Source organism: Phoxinus phoxinus (genome assembly GCF_949152265.1).
Source record: "Phoxinus phoxinus genome assembly, chromosome: 19".
Classification (NCBI taxonomy): Eukaryota; Metazoa; Chordata; class Actinopteri; order Cypriniformes; family Leuciscidae; genus Phoxinus; species Phoxinus phoxinus.
The window spans coordinates 7,006,276-7,030,139 of record NC_136894.1 but is presented as its reverse complement, the minus strand read 5'-3'; the positions used below and the strand labels follow the sequence as shown (position 1 = coordinate 7,030,139).

General features: G+C 36.3%; 1 protein-coding gene across 1 annotated transcript in view; it reads right to left on the bottom strand.

Annotated features, from left to right (window-relative positions):
* csmd2 (CUB and Sushi multiple domains 2) overlaps positions 1-23,864 on the bottom strand; it is a 256,709-nt gene that overhangs the window by 122,554 nt on the left and 110,291 nt on the right. Inside the window, exons 6-10 of the mRNA XM_079589756.1 lie at positions 18,187-18,299; positions 15,809-15,886; positions 12,632-12,719; positions 9,361-9,485; positions 937-1,058 (exon numbers count right to left, since the gene is read on the bottom strand). Of these exons, the coding sequence (XP_079445882.1) occupies positions 937-1,058; positions 9,361-9,485; positions 12,632-12,719; positions 15,809-15,886; positions 18,187-18,299 (526 nt within the window). The remainder of the gene's footprint in view (positions 1-936; positions 1,059-9,360; positions 9,486-12,631; positions 12,720-15,808; positions 15,887-18,186; positions 18,300-23,864) is intronic.

The window sequence follows — 23,864 nt, the reverse complement described above, 5'->3', positions numbered from 1 at the left end:
GCACTGGGCGGCAGAGAAAAAGCAGGGGGCACTGATAGAGCCGCTCCACCCCATTCCATTTGCCCTCCATCTCTTGCTCCCCTTCTCTCCCAACTGAGTTATGGTGATGAGGGGAGAGATTTGTTAAGCCATTTATTTGAACCTAGATAAAGAAAATCTGGCAAGCGAATAAGAAAATGGCCTTGAACTCGACGCCAAAGTCATGACACAGAGCGCCGCAGTTTTGTCTCTCCTGTGGTAGCCACTCAATGTAGTTTTCTTTATCTTCCATTCTCCTTTAATATAATCGCCAATGTTTCATTTTTTATGAGTCTAGATACCTAGATATTGCACATCATTTCTCAATACGTGTGTATCCTTTTCCCTGCAACCTTCAGTTATTAGTAGGCCCACATAGAAACCAGAAAGCTACCTAAAATTCATAAAGCTGTCCCACTGTGTGTTGGCTTATTGAATATTTTCAGTTAGTTTGATAATGCTTTCAGATTCCAGTAAGAGTAGCTCCATATACACTACAGTTTAAAAGTTTGGGATAAGTAAGATTGAACATAAAATTCAAATTGAATTATTTCTAAAGGATCATGTGACACTGAAGACTGCAGTAATGGGTACTAAAAAAAAAAAAGCTTTGCCATTACCATTTTTAAATGTATATTTTAAAATAAATTAAAATAGAAAACAGTTATTTAAAATTATATTTTTTAAAAAGTCTATTTTGACTATTTTTATGGCCTGGGTCTGCATAGGAGACTTCTTTCAGAAAAATACAGACCCCAAACTTTTAAACGCTAAAGAACAAGTTTAAATCAGATTTCCCCACCAAATTAGCACAGAAAAGGTGCACAAAAATCTCTGTGGATTCTGTCTGGGCACAAATATTATTTTTTCTCATATTGCACACTAGCACACTATGAACACACTTTTGGAAGCATTCACCTTGGAAGGGTCAGAAGCTGTGATGATCCAGGTACAGTTGGCATTGTTGTCATATTGTACTGGGAAATTTGGGGAGGTGATGATGCCACTAGGGCCCCGGAGCTGACCACCACACATAGGAGCTGAAAGAAAAGAGACAAAGCATGTAGAAGAAAATCCTGCAGTTTGACTCTTCATAGAGTGAAAGAAAATCTCATCTATGAAAGATTTGAGGCTTTCGAGGGGAAAAGAAAGGAGCCAATATCAGCACCAATCACAGTAACAGTTCTCTTAACAATAGAATAGAAAGAATGTTATTGCATTATATTGAAAGTCACTGATTATTCAAACATGGTATAAAACCAGCAACAAATAAAAAAAGTATCTACAGAGGAATAATTTTTTTGGATTCATTTGTTAAATATGTTCAGATGTAACATATGTTGGTACAGATGTGTTCCTCTCGGTCAGATACAAAAACAATATGTACTGTAATGTTAAATATTTATAATAATTTGGACTTCAAGGTAGTTTCAGCTCCATCTAATGAAATGCCATTATCATCAGATAGAAAATTATGAAGGATCATTTATTCTATATGTAAATAATAAATGTAAATAATTCTATGTAATCACACATATATTGCCTGCAGTTAGTGACCAGTGTTATTTTAGTAGTTATTATAGTTTTATTATTTAGAATTTTTATGTTTAGTTTTCAAGTTAATTTTGCTTTAATCAATATTTTCAGTGCTATTTCAGTGTAATGTTTTTTTTTTTTTGTTATTTATTTCCAGTTAATAATTGTAATGTTTCAACCTAAAATTATTTCAGTTTATTGCAACGGTAACATTTCTAATTTAGTTTAGTTTAAGTTTTTCAACTAATATTTATTATTTATTTCAGCTGTATTTTGTAACAATAATAACCTTAGCAAAGAAAAAATGTCTGAAATGTTTTATCCCATGTCTAAAGAACTAGTAAAGCACAGTTCAATTCCACAACATCAGTCTGAAGTGTAAACCTAAAAAGAAAAGCAACAGGACCGCAGACACTTGACTCACTACTCAGACCACAGCACGTACCCCAATGTTGAGTTCAACAGTCAGACTCGCAGGTCAAAACTGTGTTTTTCTAGAAATCACTTATCAAACTATACCCCACTTTCAAAGGTTGTGATTGGTCTGTGGGCCTCCAGGCTGATGAAATACAACAAAACCTTAAATTATTAAAAAAGCACACGTATGAAGGCTTACCCCTCAGCTGCAGTCAATATTTTGAACTTGATTATTGTTAAAGTTGCCAGAAATAATCTATCTTGAGTTGTTGGTTTTGAACTGAATGTTCAGTGACCTTACCAATGACTTTTCTGTGACTTGTCTATGAGTTTAAAGTCTTTTGCGACACTCTCGTGGCCTCCAGGAGGACTTTAAATGCCTCCTTGAATGAAGGCACTCGATGTCTAATGAGAAAGAAGGGCACAGCCAGTGTGTTTGCACTAAATGAATGTTTCTGGAGGTCTGGGACCAGCTGGAGCTTTTAATGAGCTATGTCTGAGGTGAGCTCCTCAGGGCCTCCCCTAACACACACACACACAAGTTTCCTCAAACACTTTAAGGTGGGCTGACATTAAAGAACCAAAGTCTTTGGAAAGTTAATTAACATCAGGGCCGGTTGACCCCGATTTTCACCTTCACAATATAATGTGTGTTGTCTGCAGGTCTCTGCTTTAAAGTTTGGGTTTGCTAATAACACACATTCATAGGGCCCTATGATTTCCGCGATCGCGGAAACGCGGACGGAATCACGGAATTGGCCAATTAACGCGGAATCTATTGTTAACGCGGAATTTCGCAGAATTTACATATTTGGAATGAAATTCTGTAGTACCGGTACCCACCGTACTCACTAATAGGCTCCGCTGCTTTCAGTCGCTTCCGTGTTTAAGCCCAGGGCTTACGACTAACTTTTTTACTAGGAGCACTGTAGCCGATATATACCACTAATATATATAGTGTCTGTTTATATTAAACTGCAAAAAGACTATTTAAATATTAATCCTGCATGTTCTGCTTGTCTCTGAATGGCGCAGACACGCGGTTTCATTTACCTCTCACACACACACACACACTGAAGCACGCGTGATGCTAGCGCTGTTTTCAGTCTCTGCTGCCTCACGATATAATGAGGACATGATGAAATTAATCTCCAGAGCCGCTCTGAGAGTCACTCCATGAAAACTTTACGGTTTAAAGGAGAACTCCGGTCAATTTTAACATTGAGCTCAATTTTTAGTAAATTTGGAGTGTTGTCAATACAGAGAACAACGACAAAAATCGGTGTTGCCTACACCGTGTTATCCTCTTTTTAAAATTTGCACCCTATTGACTTGAATGGGGCAAGTTTTAAACCTGCTTTTAGCCTCTTAACATCCTTAATGTTTCATTACAAGTGCCCAGCCATGTTGAGTGATTCCTTCAGAGTGAACACGAGTGAATCTGACTGCAGTAGATGTGAAAGACATGAATAAAAATGATGTTATATCAGCCAGCGCACATACCTGTATTTAGTTCCTGTTTTCGGTCGAAGTCCAAAGTAGTCGATTGTCGAGTTGAAGCGCATAGGTTTAGTTACTTAGATCACGCGCGTGAACTCGACAATCGACTACTTTGGACTTCGACCGAAAACAGGAACTAAATACAGGTATGTGCGCTGGCTGATATAACATAATTTTTATTCATATCTTTCACATCTACTGCAGTCAGATTCACTCGTGTTCACTCTGAAGTAGGGCTGGGCGATATGGCCTAAAAAAAAAATCCCCGATTTTTTCATAAAAAATCCGATTTACGATTTAAATCGATTTTTTTTCCCCTTATTTAAAATCAATCTGCAGATGACAAATAAATTGTTTAAAACAAGTTTTAGCTAGCCAAGATGGCAGGCCCTGCCTTTGTAAACAGTGAAAATGTAACATTTAACATAACCTAACATAACATAAAATGGGTGTAAATGTAAAAAAAAAAAAAAACTTGCATCAGTTGGTGACTAAAAATAATTGTATTAAGTTTAGTGACAACACAATGTTTACATGGTACACTGACTGTATGCTACTGTTTTTATTAATGCTCACAATTTCAATTCTTGTGATTTGATTCTGATCTTGATTCAATATCGATTCCTTTGGATAAATATTAGGTACAGTAGTTACGTTAATGTGTTGTTAATTTTTCTCTCCCAAAAAAAAGTCACCTACTGTAAACATACAGAGCCCTGTCAGCTGGTATTATTATTAAAGGTTAAAAGTAACATCTCAATTTTATTTTAATGCGTTTTTTACAATGACAACGTTATAATATTTTAATGATATAGGTAAAAATATAACAAAAATGTAATATAGTTATCATATTTAGCAAAATACTCCTCTCTACAGACAATTGTTTAAGTCCAACTAACGTGCTATGGTTATTAAACGGCTTTCCTGAGGTAAACGTTACCCGACTGTTCTCCAGCTGTTTATGGACCTCTGTCCTCGGTTGAAAAACACTTGATCTAGCGATTTTATTACATTACATACTGTATCTTTCAAATTACCTATTAATCATTCGTGTTTATTTATATTAACTAAGTTAGTAGTAAGTTAACAGATGACCGTTCACGTGCCGCTTGAACTGAGATCTGTCTGCGATCTGTCACGTCACATTTACAAGCACTAAAACGGTGTTTATTGTTTGAATTTTGTAATTAAATTGACAGAATCTGAGAGCTGAGAATTTGTTTTATATCAATAGTACCGTAAACCTTCTCTGTCTGTGTCACCGTCCTCTTTGCTTCGCGATTTTCTCTGCGTGAGAAATGGATGTGTGGCGTGAGAGTGTGTGGAAACTGACAACTGCGTGAGTCTCACGGTGAATGCGTGAGAGTTGGCAGCTCTGCAGATTCAGTTTGTAAATGTTTTGGGCGGGTGTGCTTGTGCAGCCGCGGTCTTGTTCATTTGCCATGTTGTTTGTGTAGCTCTATGGCAAACGCGCTGAGCGCGTTCGGAACTACGGAAGCCCAGAGGGGAGCGTCGGCGGATATTATAGAGAAAACCGATTTTCATTCAAACACATCGATGTACACTACACACTCGAGTTAATCGATAAAATCGATTTATCGCCCAGCCCTACTCTGAAGGAATCACTCAACATGGCTGGGCACTTGTAATGAAACATTAAGGACGTTAAGAGGCTAAAAGCAGGTTTAAAACATGCCCCATTCAAGTCAATAGGGTGCAAATTTTAAAAAGAGGATAACACAGTGTAGGCAACACCGATTTTTGTCGTTGTTCTCTGTATTGACAGCACTCCAAATTTACAAAAAATTGAGCTCAATGTTAAAATTGACCGGAGTTCTCCTTTAATTTGAGAAAAACTATTGTCATATCATAGACACACAGACACAGAAACAGAAACTCAAAAGGTATTCTCGGCAACCCGTCAAAATAAAAGTTTGACAGAAATAATTATATTAGGCTACTGCATGTTGTACAGTAGTAATGTGTGCATAGAAGGTTGCTTATTTTTCACTTGATCTTTTTATAAGCAATATACTTTTAAACAGCATGTAGCCTTCAATGCCTATATCTTTTATTTACTTATGATTATAATTTATGACATGTAAAAAATAATAAAGTCATTGAATTGAATTTTTTTTTTCAAATAGTTATAAAATAGAAAAATAGTTCTGACAGATTTTGCTGTGGTACCAAAATTGGTACCGAGAACCGTAAAAGGTATCGGTACCGACTACTGTAATTTTGGTATCGTGACATCCCTAATTACCTAAATAAATTTAAGGTCATTCCTATTTTATTTGTGTACATTTTAATCACCAACATTAAAAGCACACTTTTTTTACGACTAAAATAACAGTAAAGGGTAACAAATATATATATAATTCCCAAAAATTAAAACGGAAAGAATGGAATTGGCAAAAATTTTAACGGAAAAATCGGAATTTGGGAAAAAATAAAACATTAAGAGAACATCAATTTTGTTTCTCTCCTCTCTGTAACACTCTGGACACGTATGATTGTGATATATGTAAAAATGAATAAATAGAGAATGTCCTGTTTATGTTTGTTTTAGGTTTTTACATAAACTCCCTGCAACATTCTGGGAATGTTGAATAGCAGCCATTACATCAATAACCATTACATAAAATTCTAAGTTGTTATTAGATTGTCACATAAAACGCTTCTGCAAAGTTCTAGAAAGGTTAGTTAATGGTTATAAACAATTAAACAAAAATAACCATTAGTTAAAGGTCTATACGTTTTTCACTAGGTTGTCATGCTAAACAAAAAAAACTTGCTAAGTTCTGGAAATGTTAGTTTATGGTTATAAAAATAACGCTTACAATGGAAATTCTGGGACGTGATCCCAGGGAACTTAAATGTTACTGAAATGTATTGAGTTTGCAGGGATTGAAACTCAAACTCATATTCTCCAACATACCAATCCTGATATTAGTAGAAGATATCTATTAGCAGGGGCTCAGCTGTGAAACAGTCCAGATTGCATTTAAGTTGTAAGGGCAGTATTGCAAAAAGAGATAATCATTTCAAGTTCCCCTTGTTCAGGCTGAATTCAATCAGATTAGATTCAGGCCAACAGTTGCAAAACCCTGGATTTCTCAATGCACATTTCAAGAGTTGCAGATGTAAAGCCTATGGCAGACCATAATGAGGGAATGAAACTTAGGGGAGTTTACTTTGATTTCTGAAAATGTCAGGGATTCATTCCAAAGAGTTACCGTACTTTAAGCCACTGGAACTACAATCAACATTAAACAGCTGCTAATACTTCAGTTTTCTACAAATACAACTCATTTGTCATGATGTGGTATATTTCAGATTCTATTAAGGTCTGAAGCTTGATTTTATTTCTGTAAAAATATCCATTCTAAATATCCAATAAAACACAACTAAATACAACAGAAACACAACACATTTCTCATGATTATATGTGGTGTATTTCAGCTTCTATTAAGGTTTAAAGCTTGATTTTTTCTAAATATTCAAGTCACATTTGTATTTGTTATAGATTCTTCTATGAGCCCTAGATCCTTTTAAATACTGCAAATAATGAAAAAAATACTTTCTACATATACAGAGAGAGCAAAAACCTCAAGGACACACTATTAATATTGAGCATTTTATGCTTGTATTTATGCATTTAACGACAATGATTTATGAATGCTTTTTCTGTGGCGCCATTACTAATTATTATTATGATTCAGATTTTCCTGAAGCATGCAATTAAAATGGGCCGTTTTTGAATAATGGCCTGGCATTTAGAGTGTTAAATCAATGAAACAAGACAAATAATCATTCTCTACATTAGTTGTGAAAAGGAGCAAGTGATGAAAAAACTAGTTCCGGGGAGCAATAGCTAAATATCAACCCTTTTCACATGAGTAATGGGGCTGATAAGGGAACTTGGTCCATCTGGTGATTCCGACAGTTTCCCAATTCCAGGTCCATTTTCCCCTCTTGCCACAAGCTCACAGTGATGTGCCAAAAACTGATCGTTAAATAATCAAAAACAAAGGCAACTGGTGCAATTCATCACAAAGCTGTCCAACTAACTTTCTCCTGAAGATTGTCAAGCCTGAGGGGTCCACTGTGGCAAAGGCCATTGGTGGTGTTGGAGAAGGGATATGTAACTCTAATGAAAGACTAATAGTCCACAGCTGGCAGAGCAGCACAATAGAAATTAATCGATATGAAGGAGAAGGGAGCAGGTATAACCAAAGCATTATGTGTGTGAGTGTGTTGGTGTAGAGCTACAGTAAGAGAAGCAGTGCTAGCATCCTGTGAATGTGTTGTGTGGCAGTGTAAATGTTTTGAATAATATGTTAAATTACATCTCAACTAAATCTTTTTTTATAGTATACTTATTTTTATATAAGTACTATATTTAGTATAGTATAGTACTAAAGTACATCTGTTTTTTTTATTTTATTTGGTAATACGTTGGTGCATACTAACAAAACACACATGCATTGCATACGGTCCAAAAGTCTGTTGTTGTTCATTTAAAGATTTAAATATAAAATCAAATAAAAATAAATACCGGTAAATAAAAATCTGTGTACACACACACCACTGTTCAAAAGTTTGGTGTCTTTAAGATTGTAAGTATTTCTTTTTTTATCAAATAATTTCAATTACTACAATGTTTTTATTTTTTTTATTGTAATTATTTATTCCTGTGATGGCAAAGCTGAATTTTCAGCATCATTACTCCAGTCTTCGGTATCACATGTTCCTTCATAAATTATTATAATATGATGACATGGTGCTCAAAAAACAAATACAAATCTTTTGAAACATTCTATAAGTCTTTACGGTCACATTTTATCAATTGAATGCATCCTTGGTGAATAAAATAATTCCTTTCTTAAAAAAAAAAAAAAAAAACCTTACTGACCCCAAACGTTTGACCAGTTATTGTTGTAAGTGTGTTTATATAGTATATCAATAAATATAATAATACTTTTAAATTATAATAAAATATATATTTCGGAATGAGTTTTGGACCCCATTGAGTTTTGGACCCCATTGTATATTTTCTTAAGGTACCATACCACTGACAGGCTTTAACTGCATGTAGTTAAGATGCATGAGGTTGGTACCACAGAAATGGCAGACTCGCACTTCAATTTACGGCCTAAGGCAAAGGTGGCAGCATGGTGGACAGCATCTCTCTGGGGATGTGACAGCTGAAGCAGGAATCAAGTCCTGGGGGCTGTCCTAGCCAATCAAAGTCAGAAATTAAGTAAGGCTCAATAAAGTAATTAATCGGAGCCTGGTGAGGCTAAATAAGCTGATTACTGGCTGAGCGATACCATCTCTTCCTCCTTAGGAAATCTGCTTTAGAGATCTGTTGTCATCCTCTCCATTTCCTCTCTCTCATCTCCCGCTTTTTTCCCTCATTGTCCTCTTTCATTGTCAGGTCATTAATCAAGGCTCTTTAACTCTGCAGAGATACACTGAGATTTCAAATAATTTAACTATTTATTAAACAAATGGCCTTAAATCTGCTGTGATAAATATGGTTTGTGTTAGTATGGCATGAGACATTATTAGAGCACATGGATAAGGTACATTTACATTTGTTCATTTAGTACAGAGATTCTAGTTTGTTCTGATATGTTAGTGGACATTAGGAAACAAGGAATGCTAAATGTAATAAAATGCATCTAACCATACAATAATGCTTGCAGTTTTGATACAAAATAAAATGGCTTACAACCCTTTAAAAGGGAGGAGAAAAAGTGTATGCATGAGTGTGAGTATATATATATTTATTTATTTTTACCTTTGAACAATAAACTATTTTGGCCTATGTAATATTTTTTTGGGGGGGAATATAGCAGATGCTTTCAAAAAGCGACATACCTCTACAGATAGGCCGGTCATCACTCCATCCAACGTAACTGTCCGTCACTCGCAGGCAGGTGATGCTTTTAGACCCCTGAAGCTCGTATCCTTCATCACAAGAAAAGTGCACAGTAGCACCCCGCCTGCAAGAAGAAACTGATTATTAGTTTGCAAGAATAACAACCCATACATGTATAAATTATACATTATGGACATTCTGTACAGTCAGACGGCCATTATGGCAAAATAAATCCCAACAGGGTAATCAGGGCACGGACGTTTATTTCGTGATAATGACTGGCCGCCACACATTATCCTACTTATTACACAGCTACTAAGCAAATAAATAAATAAATAAATGTACATGAGATATTGATATGAGTTGAAATTATTGTATTTTGTGAGAAAGAAAGTGACTGCAGAGTCCTACGAAAGACATAAAACTAGCACAGGAGATTGGTGGCCAGGGATAAAGATCATGCAGTTTATCAGTCATTGTACACCATTTTTTGGCTGCAGAATGGTGAAAATGATGAATTAGATCAATTCCATTACATATTAAGGATGTCCCCAACTAGTCGACTAGTACGTTTTTTTCTAGTCGACTAGTAGTCATTAATTTAAACAATTATACGTATCGTATGTTTATGATAATAATTGAATTACTTAAATATATACTGGGGGACATCAACAAATGGTTTGAGTTTCAGGGCTGAGAACGAATATTATATCTAGCATTGCTACAATTGTTCTACATTACAGAGAAATACTATACCATAATAATGATATTTTCAAATATAGCGCTAAAGCACACGCATGAAACTTGCCACAACGACACTACAACGACACTAGCAAAAGTAATAATTACAAACATGATGGGAAAAAACAGAAAGAAGAATGTCTGAACATTTTAATAATTTATTGATAGTCAGCGTTGGCGGTAAAGCTGAAGTTGACGATGCCGAGTCTCATCTCCACAGGGAAGAGGATGTGGGAAATGCACGTTAAGGTGAACATGTCGGTGTACTAATTTAGCTTTGGCAAGAAAGAACACTTGGATATGTACCTACTGTGTGCTAATATTAGCACACATTTTTCTAGGTTCAAATTAATGTTAGAGCTAGCAGCCATGTCAAGTGGCTAACGTTAAGCTACTACTAGCATGTTTTAAATGAAAAGCCATGTTTGATGTCGATTAATGAAAGGCGACCGTTTGGATTTACCCCACATAATTACCACATGGACCAGCTGAGTTAAGGATCTGTCCGTCAGACTGCATGACTTCACCAATTCCTGTGGAGGTTTTTTTTTTTTCTGCGACTAACCGACTAATTAAAATGTGTTTGACTAATCCTCTTCTCGTTGAATAACATTTACTCTACTATTAGGGGGCAACCCTATTACATATATGACCCTAATAAGTCTAATAAGCCTTGTAAGTCTACAACTTAACCTTTGGCAAAGAAAGAGAGGAGAACAATATCATCGATCGTTTCCCTGGATTATTTTCCAACTGTCCAAAGTGCTGATGTCAGATGACTCAAGCCCTTCACAGCAGCTCCCAACCTCTCACATGTGAGCTGTTATCTGCTCATGGCTAAATCAAATAGCATGTCAGCATAAATACCCCCTCTCTCCACCCGGCAGCAGTGGTCCTGTCTGATCTTGGTAATGGACAGCCTTTAGGAAACTGTGATGTGCGCATCCAGATGCATCGCTGTGCCACTTCCATTACCTAGCCGCTGATGAACGGGTTCTCAGGTAGCCGGAGCTAAGAACATTCCAGTAAAAAAGTTTCGATTGTCTTTCACTTCCCCGCTGCGATTGCCCTGAGAGCTAGTGAGTGTAAAACGGATTGTCCCCATTTGTCTGTGTTAGAATCCTCTAGGGCGCTGCCATTCACCCTGCGGGGGGACGCTGACAGCCTAACTTGCACCGCAGGCCTCTCTGTAGCAGCTCTGTGCCTGGAAATGACACGACTATAGCTCTGTCCCCACTCAATTAAATAGGTCCGGACCTCTGTCTCATTTTCAATCTCATAGCCTCTCTGTTCTCTTTTTCGATCATAAACGATGGTTCACATATCACTTCGTTACTCTTTCAGGTCATTCCTGCGGTTTTCAAGTCCCCTTCATTTATGTCTTAATATATTAAATGAAATAAACTCACAATGTTTCAAGATGGACATCATATAGCTTGTTTTCTGTCATCAGAAAATCACAATTAAGTCAATAAAGTTTAAATAATTGTACTACTTTGGTTAAGACAAATGTTGCCATTTTCCAACGTCTCACCTATTCCAGGTGCTTTTCTTTATCTCTAAAATGTTGTCTTGGAAATATTGTTTTAATTTAATCAATATATATATATATATTTTTTTTTTTTTCTCTGACCTCAATATCGATCAGTTAAAAGGGATAATCCATTCAAAAATTAAAATTCTGTCATAATTTATTCACCCTCATGTCGTTCCAAACCTGCATTTCTTTATTTCTTCTGTGGAACATAAAATAAGATAATTTGAAGAATGTTAGTAAGCAAACCGTTTTGGTTCCCATTGTATTTTTTGTCCATACAATGGAAGTGAATGGGAATCAAAGCTGTTTGGTTACCAACATATCTTCTTTAAGTTCCACAGAAGAAAGTCAGTCGTATAGATTTGGAATAGTATGACAGTGAATAAATGATTATCACATTTTCATTTTTGGATGGACTATTCCTTTAAATCTTTTGCAATATATTGGAAAACAACAGCACAAATATCAGTACATGTTAGCAAACGTTTCTATAAATCATCATTCTGTATTTTACACACACACACACACACACACGCACGCACGCACGCACGCACGCACGCACGCACGCACGCACGCACGCACGCACGCACGCACACATACTGTATATAATATGTGTATAAGATAGATAGATAATTACCTTTTATATAATTACAACATAGACATATTAATGTTTTAATATGTTAAGTACAGAAAAACATTCCTCTTTTTCTTTACATCTCCATCTCTCACTCTTTCATCTCTCTCTCTCTTTCTTCTCCTCTTGCTGTGACCTTTGGGAGCCCACAACCCATGTTTATGCTGATCAAATATCCTCCCTAAGCTCCGCGAATTAAAAGGCCAATGAGAAATTAAACATGCGCCCACCTCCTGCATCTCTTGCTATTCATCATCCTGGCATTACAAACACTAAATTAACTGCACACCTCTTTCCTCTCTCCTCTGTCCTCTCAGTGGATTATTTTAATAAGTAATCCATAAAACTAATTTCTCACCTGAAATCAGAGCCTTTTCTTTTGCCCCTCTCTGGGATTCCTGGATCTGGACACATGTTGTGTCCTTGAGCCACCCCCATCTGAGATACTGCAAAAGACAAAAAAGGTGGAAAAAAGTTGGTTAAATAAGGTACAATGTCCCCCTCCACCACCTTTCATTTTCTTTATGACCATGTATAATGATTATGCTTCGTTTATTAATTTTGAGTTTCTTTGTTTGTGTACAGTGAAGTACTGATTGATTTTTATAGTGAAATGTTCAAGCTAAACTCTTTGCCCCCAGTGAAATGTTGCTGATAATTTTTTATATTTAATTGTATTATAATTCAGTCATGGAGTTATTCTATGAATTACATGCATATTTCAAACATTTGTATTATTTATCATAACCCAATTGAGGCAAACTGAGTAGAATTATTCAATCTGCATTCATAGTTTATTGGTTTTATAACATCCCTTCAATTTAAAATATAGGCCATATGCATAACTCATATAATTATTAAGTGTAATTCAGATTTTAAGATATTTGAATGTTAGTTGATTTATCATTATTTAACTAATCTTAAAATATCCATACATTTACATAAAATATTTGATTTAGTATTTTATAGTTGTGACATTGTTTTAAACATTTTAAAAGTAATACAGATATTAAACAAGACTATTTTTATACTAATGATTTATTCAATTGATGTATTGATGATGTATTCTAAAAGAGGACCTATTAGGCCCTTTTAAAAAGTCGTGTTTTTGTATTTTTTGGATCTACTAGAATAGGTTTTCATGCTTGAATGTACAATTTTTAATAAAAACTAATATTGTAACATATTTGACATTGTTGCAGCACCTCTCTTCCCAGTCTGTCAGCAACGCTCTGTTTAGTTATGGTCTCTATGACGCCCCTCCTTCTGAAAAGCGCAATGTGCACTGATTGGTCGGCTAGATCAGCGTGTTGTGATTTGTCAACTACTTCTAGCTTGTTTCGGAAATATCACGCACCTTAACATAACCGCTAGCTTCAACACACTACTAACGCGGCTTAACCAGGCCTCGCGCCCTTTATTTTGCATATGCCTTGGTGGGAATTATGTAAATGAGGAGTACTGTGAAGTCTACATTCCCGGAAGAAAACTCAAGACTACAATTTAGGCGTTTCAGGGAGTTCAGAAACAGTGTGCACTGATATATAGAGAATAACTCCCTTAGTCCCTTTGGAGTGGACTTTAACTTTGCAGACCTTTTTCATGCTCAAACTGCAACATTAACATATAAAAAAAGCATAATCCTCTTTAAAAAAAAAAGGTCCTCTTTAAAAAAAAGAAGAAAAAAAACCTCCAAGAGGCTTCTTGAACCAGGTAGGGGGTCATCCAACCCCGGTAGCAGAGCAAAATTCCCCTTTTACAATTTTCAATGTTGTGCGATAATAACTAAATTAGCTAATTCTTCCATCTATGTATCTTTATAATTTACTGAAAGAAGCATCATCATCCTGTACTTGCTTTATTTAAATGCACACTTTTCTTAAGGGTCACTTTCTCCCATCTTAGCCTACTATTTTTGTTGGTACAGAGAAAAAAGAACAGAAAGAACTGGCCAAATTTTGTTTCAAATGTAAGGTGCTCAACATTAATATCTGGTTTACTAAACTGTTGCATAAAAGCGGTATCACACTTACAATTGTGTAGTTGGTCTGAACATCAGGGTGAATTTACCTTGTAAAGAGAGCAAGGCCATCTGTAAATGTATTCTACTGTCTACACACCCTGTCCAGGAGGTTTATTGAATGAACAAAAGAATCAATCAGTCCTCCCAAGAATGCCAAGATATTTTCAGACATCATTATACAAGTACAAAATTTTCCTTGGCATCACACAAGCTGAAGTCATCCAGCCCTGCAGGAAGTGGAAATGACACGCGGGGTCAAAGAGGTTGGCAGTAGCCTCGGCTTCTGCAATAGGTGGCTAGGAGGCTGGAGAAGATAGTGGAGGGAAAACCTGAAGTGACACATGTTGATTGGCCGAGGTGCGCCTGGGTGCCGGCCCTCATGCATATTGATGTGGGACAAAAGGCCAAGCTTGTCAGCGCTGCCGTTGAGACACTGCCGGCCACGGTGACGGTATTGAGATCCCAGATGACACCCTCAATGGGCACATGCTCACATGAGCAGGCTGACATTTTCTCACAATGATGCAGAGGTAATAGAAATGTAAATAAAGATGGCATAACAGAAGAAAGCAGGCTGAAGAAGACTCTCATCACACAGAGCAATTACCCCAGCCCTCGATAAGCTTTTTCTTTCTGTGTTTGCCAACAATGGAAACGGTAACTTATTTCCCCTCCCCTCTGGCCTTAGGGAGAAAAATATCTCCATTTGTTTCCAATTGACACAGCATAGAATAAAGATAACGTTAATGTTCAAGGTTGTGTGCTCGTGCCGAGCGTGAGGACACGCTGCAAGTGTGGTACTGCTTTCATCAATCCATAGATAACGGAATTTGAACATGCACACTGACACAAAAACCCTTAAAATTCATCTGGAAAAATGAAGAAAGCTTTGGCTTTAAATTATTATATATTGAAAGGTTTCCGAATTCAGATTAGTGAATGTTTCCTTTCCATTCACTCATGCTTCATATAAACAACATACAGTAAATAGGACACATTCCTGAATCAACATTCTTATCAAATATATAATTATATATTTTTTAAAGTCTCTCATGCTCAACAAAGCTGCATTTTTATCACAAATACAATATAAAATGATACTATTCTGAAATATTATTGCCGTTTAAAATTAAGCCATTTATTCCTGTGATAGCAAAACTGAATTTTCAGTTCTAGTCTTCAGTGTCACACGATGTGACACAAAATTATTCTAACATGTTTATTTGGTGCATTGGAGCATCTATTTCAAATAGAAATCTTTTGTATCATTATAAATGTCTTTACTGTCACTTTTGATAAAATGTATTATGTATATACTTTAAGACTAATGTTCCACATAGTTACAAATAAATACAATTATTCATAAATTGAGAATTGCCAAGATTTGCAATGCCAAGGTCATAGGTTCAAAATGCAAGTCGCTTTGGATAAAAGCATCAGCCAAGTGCATGAATGTAAACGCAATATTGATTTAGGAAAACGTCCTTCTTGTACATAAAGAGGTTGACTTACAAACTGATATCTTGCTGTGGTTGTCTTTACTTGGCAGCATCTTCACCCCTCTGGACTTCAGCTCTGTCATCTTCTTTACTGAAAGTCAAAAGCATTATAACATGTTTATTTGAGAGCAGGAAGGATAAGGAAAAGAGAAAAAACAAAACAATCATAGGCCAGATGCTTGCTAGGCATTACAAATCATGAACCGCATTGTAATTACAATTACAGTCTTTCAAAGAAGCTGTCATACTTGTGCAAAAAAGCCTATTGTGTGTGAACAAAGCTCAGCATGTTTGTTGAAAAAGCGACAAAATAATGTCAGCATGCATTCATACGCACAGACACATGCAGTCATTGTTTTAAAGATTCAGCACTTAAAAGCTCTTGATAGAAAATCAGCATTTGGGTAAGCATTTTGTAATGGAGAAGTTCATCAGCTATCAGCAATCAGATGTTTTAGCAAAACCAAATAGTAAACAAATCGATTAAAATAGAGCATATTGATTCAACTACATTTGCAAACTACCCTAAAAGTGAAGTGTCTCATTACAGGTTTTTTTTTTTGCCAACAGAATGGCAAAAATAAATAGTTTTTCCTGCTTACACGTTCATGGGTCATATCCAATCTGTGCCACAAGGGAGGAAACAAATTGGAATTGGGTCACTTGAACCATGTAATGTGAATGCGACCTTAGTGCCCCTTTATGTCAAAACTAGGCTCAGTTATAATTTGTGCACAGCTGATGCATCCGGCACCAGATCTGCAGAATATACACATTGTGCTGTACAACGTAAAACAGATAAACTCACAAAAAATAAAAACGGCCTTACATTTTTAAATCAAAGTAAGGCAACCTGCAAAAAGCATTTCATAAAATGTACAAATTGTAAGAAATGAAATAGATGGACACAAAGATGTCGTTTAAAGATGTGATCAAATGTTTTATGTTTTCTCTCTCTAAGTAGCTTGTTATGTACAGAGTGTCTTCTCATTGGATGTTACTCATTGCAGAGCATTTCGCTAAAGGTTGGAGAGGAAGGGAGGCAAAATAAAAGGAGAAAGGTCAGTGGGAAATCTAATTAAGAGCTTAGCTCTCTTTCTCTCTTCCTGATACTCTAAAAGTATTTATTTATCAAACACCAGTCCTGTAATCCCATCCCATCACTCTGATCTGCTTATGGAGGAGGTGAAATTCCTGCAGATTCCGTCTTTGGTTCCCGTAGCTGAGCTGACTAATCCCGTTCCTCTGCTCATCTCCTTTGAGTGGTGACCTTTGAACTTGCGAGTGTGATGAGAGTGCGCCAGTAGCACAGCTGGTGTGTGTGTATCTGTGTCAGGTGTTGGGGGTATTCATGACCTTTAACTGACTTAATAACACTTAACCAAGATGATTCAAATAATTTGACTTTAATTCTAACTGCAGACAGGGGAACACTCTGCAGGGCACATGGTGACTACAGACAGCAAACAGTTGCAGTGAATCTCTACACCTTTTTAGGTTTTCTGCACCGGTTGTGAGGGGTGCGGTTCTTTGAAATGGATTGCAATGAATGAAATGGCTGGTAAAATATTTTAAAACTCATGCTCTAATGTTAATTATTTTTGTTCTTAGATAAAGTACACAACTTTTTTTATATATATATATATAAAATACTTTTTATCGTCAATGATGCATTCAATTCATAATATATCAGAATATTTGTATTTCAAATAAATGCTGTTCTTTTGAACAATCATTAAAGAATCCTCGAAAAAAAAAAATATTTTCAACATTGATAATAATAAGTAATGTTTCTTGAGCAGCAAATCAGCATACAAGATTGATTTATGTAGGATAATTTGACACTGAAGATTGGAGTAATTCTGCTTTACCATTTCAGGAATAAATTACATTTTTAAAATTTCTTGTATTTTTCTTATATTCTTATATTTGTAGACGTCTTTCAAACCATTTAGAAGCTCTTATTTTCGCTTCAAGTCTCATTAAACTAAATGAAAAGTGCATATACCGGCCCCATATAATCAGTTTTTAAGCTTTTAAAAAAGGCCTTGACAGAACATGAGGGAACAAGGCTGAAAGAACTATTGGTATCAAAAAAGGTATTATGTTTTATAATAATATAATATGATATAAATAAATGTGTGCATTAATTCGAAACTATTCATCTGAAATGAAAATGAGGAAACACAAACTTGTGAAGAGAAGAATGAGTAAAATGTTGAAAACAGCCCTGCACATCTAACCTTTCGCTTTCTCTGTCTCTCCTCTTTCAGTTTGTTTCTCTCTTTTTCCAGATGTTTTTGGCAGCTAGGACCCCTGAGCTGCTTCTCTGTCTTGTTACATAGACTTACACCAGTAAAGGCACCAGTCCCACGACAGCCCATCTCTTACCTTGATACTGAGCACTGAAGCCTCTCAGTTTGTGGTTTCCATCGGATGTGAAGTGGAGTCTCAGCCAGTTCTTGCTGCTGATGATGGGCGATGGCAGGTTTGGACCAGTAAACCTGTAATATGAAGACCAGACAGGATTTATCGAGTGCAGTAAACATTCTACTTACTTTCTCTGTGAAACACTGAAACACTTAAGCTTTAATTTTCAATTGTAGAGGTTTCTCTTTCCCATGCAATTACAAAGAAGTGAGGCTTTCAAGCTTCAACAAAGATGCAGAAGCCCCATACAACTGGTGCGTGTGACTCATGCACTATATTCCAAGTATGATGAACAGACCAAGCTGTGGGTCCTTTTCCGAAGCTTGAAAGCTTTAGGCCCCATTCATTATAATCGCATCTAGTGACCATCAAAGTGTTCAGAACTTCTCCTTTTGTGTTTTTCAGAAGTCATATGGATTGGAAATCACAAGAGGGAGTAAATGATGACAGAATTTCATTCCTGAGTGAACTATTGATTCAACCTAAAGAAGAAAATTTCAAGTACAAGCATCTTCATAACCACATGATCTGATAAAAAAGTATTATATAATACAATTTAGTTTATAATATTATATAATAATAATAGTTAATGTATATACATTTTTTTTTAATTCTTTTTATTTTATTTTTATGGTTAGCCCAATGACAACCTGCCTGCCCTAAGCTTAGATGTACCAGTGCTCAGGTCTTGGGACTGTCAGAATTAGTGTTAATTACTCAGATAACGCAGGCACAGTCGGACAGCTTCTTTATTATAGTGAGCGTTAATCGCATAAGCTGAGAAGGAAACAGAAAGTTGTCTGACAAAGAAACGTAAGCTCATCCTTGTAGTATTTACCAAATGTCAGATTTGGCACAACAAGCCCTACAAGCACAAAGAAAGACAGACCTAGAAAGGAAGATAGAAAGAAACAGACGAGTGAGGAGGTATGAATAGTTTACAAGAGCTTAGTCCACGCTTCCTATTTATTGCACATCTGATGCAATGAAGTATTTTTAACTTCTTCTCCTGCTGAGACCGACCAAGGCCACCAGCGCTGAGGGAAGGGGATAAAAATGGGTCTGAGTCACTAACACTATAACTCTTTTTGCAAACAAAATCATTAACATTTAAATGACTGCATGCAATATGTGTGTCTGTTGCTTATGTCGTAATGGCTAAGTCACTTCTCATTCTCTCATTCGCTTTTAATGTATTTTACTTGCAAACGAAACGACACATCAAAGAGACAAACCAATTATCTGGTATTAGTTGGCAAGGAAAACGAGACCCAAAGAGAAACATGCAGATCGTGATTAGACGTAAAACCGTTTTCATTGAATTATCTACATTAACTAATAGACATCATGGCTCAATGTCATACAAACATATGCTAGAAAAGTCGTTTTGTGATGGTTACATATGTGGCACATTACAGTCACTAAATGTGTCACTTGGGTTCCTTTTCATGACCAGTCTTGTTAGTAAAGCTAACTAGATTTCCTGGAGTCGCCACTGCTCGGAGTAACCCATGCATTGCAGTTCAGAGAGCTCTCAGTGTTAAAAACAGTTTCAAAAGACATATAATTTGTCAGCATTCATAACATAGTGAATGTTAACATGGTGATGTCGAGCACGCCAGTGGGGATCAGTTGCGCCAACAGGTTAGCGTACATAAAAAAAAGGTAGTTTGCTAAACATTCAGTCACTAAAACGACTCTAGAAAACATGGTCAAAATGTTAAAATTTAGTTAGAGGTCACACTGGTGCCACCACCACGTTGCCCAACTGATAAGAGCAGCCATTTATTTTGCATAGAAAGAAGAAAGAAACCTCGCTACTCATTTAAACTGCGCAGCGCAGACCTTTTATCAGCTCAGAGCAATGATAGATAGCACAGCGCAAGTTTAGAACAGGTTTACTCACGTGCCGATCGTTGATCACGCGACACCATTACTACACAGTGCTGGGAAACCCAGTGAGAACTTGTTTGGATTCACCGCTGCATTAATAACATTGCAGTGAGTTTCAAAATTGCAACTACAACCAGTAGTTGGCGGCAGAGAAGCACTTGTTGACTTTTTAGCCATTTCCACTCCTTAATATATGGAAAAAAGTAGGAAGTCTTGTGAAAAACTAACTTTTCTTAAATTGAGACTGAATTATACAGAAAGCAATTAAAGTGTGAACCTTTTATAATCAGTGAAGCTGTTGGTCAGATCTGTATGATACTATAGAAGAAGAACAATGGTACATTTAATATGAGTAGAGTAGAATATTTACATTGTCCTTATATAAATTAGGTTTTTGCACGTTATTAATTTTATTAATAATTTATTACTGTTATTAATAAAAGTTAATTTAAGTTAAATTTCCAATAAACAAACATGTACTATTATTAGTATTGTAACTGCACTTATTAATGCAAAACAATAGTAATTTTTATGATTTAATTTAACTTTATGATTAAAATCCACCCAGTGCTACCAAAATCAGGTGCTGACGCCACCATCTGTAGAACTTAGTGGCGCTGGTGCTACTGCTCCTGGAGCCCTGGTACACAGTATCCTGCAATATTTAAATGAGGTTTTAACTTTGCAATTTGCTGACTGATTCACATTTTATAATTCCAGTAATTCCACCCTAAACCACTTTATTTACCCACAATAGCAAAGAGGCTGAAAGCCGAAAGAGCTTTTTCATCACTGATGAGCCAAATTGAGCCACATTGTGTTTCTTTTCAAGTACATCTCACTAGAAAATGCTATCCTTCTGACAGCCCAAGTATGCACTTTGCCTGTTTTCCATTCTCCCGCACAACAATAACAGTGGTCAAGGAAACACAGTGAGTCTAATCGGAGTGAATGAGTTCTCTCACAGTGTTGTAGAGAGAGTATATTCCCTCGAATCTCAGGCATGTGGACCTGTTGTAGTGTCAAAGCTTGAAGCCCAAGGGTGTAATCATAGAGAATGAAGTGTACCACAGCGCTACTGATGCACCGGTGCCTGTCATAATGCTGTGATGCTAAAACAGCAGGGAATCACATAGTCCTATTTTAACACACATTAGCGCAGTTGGGGCTCATTAACTGAAACAGGCCCAGTGCTCTCATGGGACGCAGGAACAAGACTGACAGAACATCTCCGTTAGGCATCTTGGGGAAATCGCTCTTGTAGGCCTGTTCAGCCCAACTATGATGAAACTTCAAGAGCAGGACATAGTATCATTACTATTCTTAAATAGCCATTACTATTCTTAAATAGCCAACACTATACAATTTGGAAGGAAGGAAGGAAGGAAGGAAGGAAGGAAGGAAGGAAGGAAGGAAGGAAGGAAGGAAGGAAGGAAGGAAGGAAGGAAGGAAGGAAGGAAGGAAGGAAGGAAGGAAGGAAGGAAGGAAGGAAGGAAGGAAGGATGGATGGATGGATGGATGGATGGATGGATGGATGGATGGATGGATGGATGGATGGATGGATGGATGGATGGATGGATGGATGGATGGATGGATGGATGGATGGATGGATGGATGGATGGATGGATGGATGGTCACATTTTTCCCATTTTGTTTCACCTTTCTGTCCATTTTGGGAAGTCTTGGATTTTGGGAAGTACACGGTTTCTTTTAAGGGAAAAAAAAGACCAGGCAAAAGTCAAAACATTGCTGTCTTTTGAATTATGAGAACCATCTATTTTATTTATTCATTTGTACTGGTTTGTACAAAACCTAAAATTTATATAATTAAAATGAATAATTAGGGAATGTCAAGGCATTCATTATATTATAGGCTATTGTATTTATATTAATTTAGTGAGTTTAAGTTCCAAAGTAAATTAACACAGGTCATTTTGACCCCTTTTATGAAGACCTAAAGTGATACAAAATCTACAAATAATAATAATAATAATAAACATCGAAACCACAACATACTGTATGCTGGTGAAAGGAGTAACCCAATTCCTGACTAAACTTTGTGTCCCTAAAACAGTTCATGGTTAACCCGTGACACCCCATGTACTGGTAAAACCATCTTCACAGTAACTGATGGGCATGGAGATGGTGAGAACAAGATTAATGCCTTTCACAGAATCAATCACCAACAGGTCCGCCTTTACTGAAATTAGTTTTCATCCTCTCAAGCACATTATATATTTATTTATTAGTATCCCCACATTCTCAAGCCCTTTTTCTTTGAGGCCTGCCAGAATAATGGAAGTGGCGTTGAATTCTGACTACTTGTCACATGACATTAGACTTGATTTACGATGGCAACCACCGGACAGATTAAGTAAGTCTTGGAGCAGATTGCATCTTTTATTGCTCTATTGTCAGCTTTAGTTCTCGCACTGGAACAGGTGGAAACACATGGGTCACCGCCAGCTTCTGTTTTCACACATTGGGATGGATTCACATCTTTCTATTATTTATCTGAATTCATTACTTTTCTCATTTGGTCTCTTCACTTTCAGAGAGCAAGATCTTAAGATATTTCCCACAACAAAAATAGTTGTTTAGAGTTATTTGTCGCTTTCGCTGTATGAAACTATGATTTGTAAGACAGCTGTAAAAGCTTTGTTCAAATATTGAATACGCTCTTCATTAACATCTTTTAAAATGAGTCTGTCGACTCATCCTTAGCCGAGGGTTTTCTCTACCGCAGGAAAAGGATCTTTTTAATAATTATGTCCAATTAAACCAAAGCGGAGAAAAAAAACATGTCAAAATGTTTAAATCTTGCCAGATTATACTAAAACAAACAATTCTCACAAAGTAAAGCTCTACCGCAGATGTCGAGAAAAAGATTGCAAGTATGCTGTGAAAAACTATTCTTATTATGAAATATTGCAGCAATGTGCCAAGTGCTGACATCTAAAAATGGTAAATTAAATAAATGAATAAAAATCACAACACACAACTAACTGATCCTTGTAAGTAAATTAAATCTTGACATAGTTAGGTGTGATGAAATCAACCACACCATTGGAAATGATGAAATAATAATAAAGCAAATGTGACATAATTAAATAAATATGTATTTGCAGTCCAGTATTGGTTCAACTTAAAATACTAGTATTGTTTTAGAAAAGCTACATTAAGATGCATTACATTTGCAAGTTTTCTGTTTGTTTGTTTGTTGGTTGGTTTGTTTGTTTGTTAGTTAGTTTGTTTGTTTGTAAGGGAGGAAGGAAGGAAGGAAGGAATTTAAACTAAAAACTTTGTTGTTGTTTATATTTTTTATCTAAGAATTTTGTAATGTAAAAGACGTTGGCTTCGGTTCTTTACCTTCTGTGAATCATTTTTAATCTCCTACACAAAGTTATTTTAAAGGGGTGGTAAAGTATGATTTCCCTTTTCTAACTTTAGTTAGTGTGTAATGTTGCTGTTTGAGCATAAACAACATCTGCAAAGTTGCAGCGCTCAAAGTTCAAAGCAAAGGAAGATATTTGCTTTTAAAGAAAAGTACTACAACAAACGGCTGGTAGGGACCACACGACATTCCTCTGGGATTAGTGACATCAGCAATCCTAAAATTTACATAAGCCCCGCCCCCGGGAACACAGTCCATGTTGAGAAGAGGAAAAGTTGTTGTATAAGAGTACATTTGTGAGTCAGCTCAAACATTAGCATCCATCTTTTCACATGTAATAGAACGTCACTCT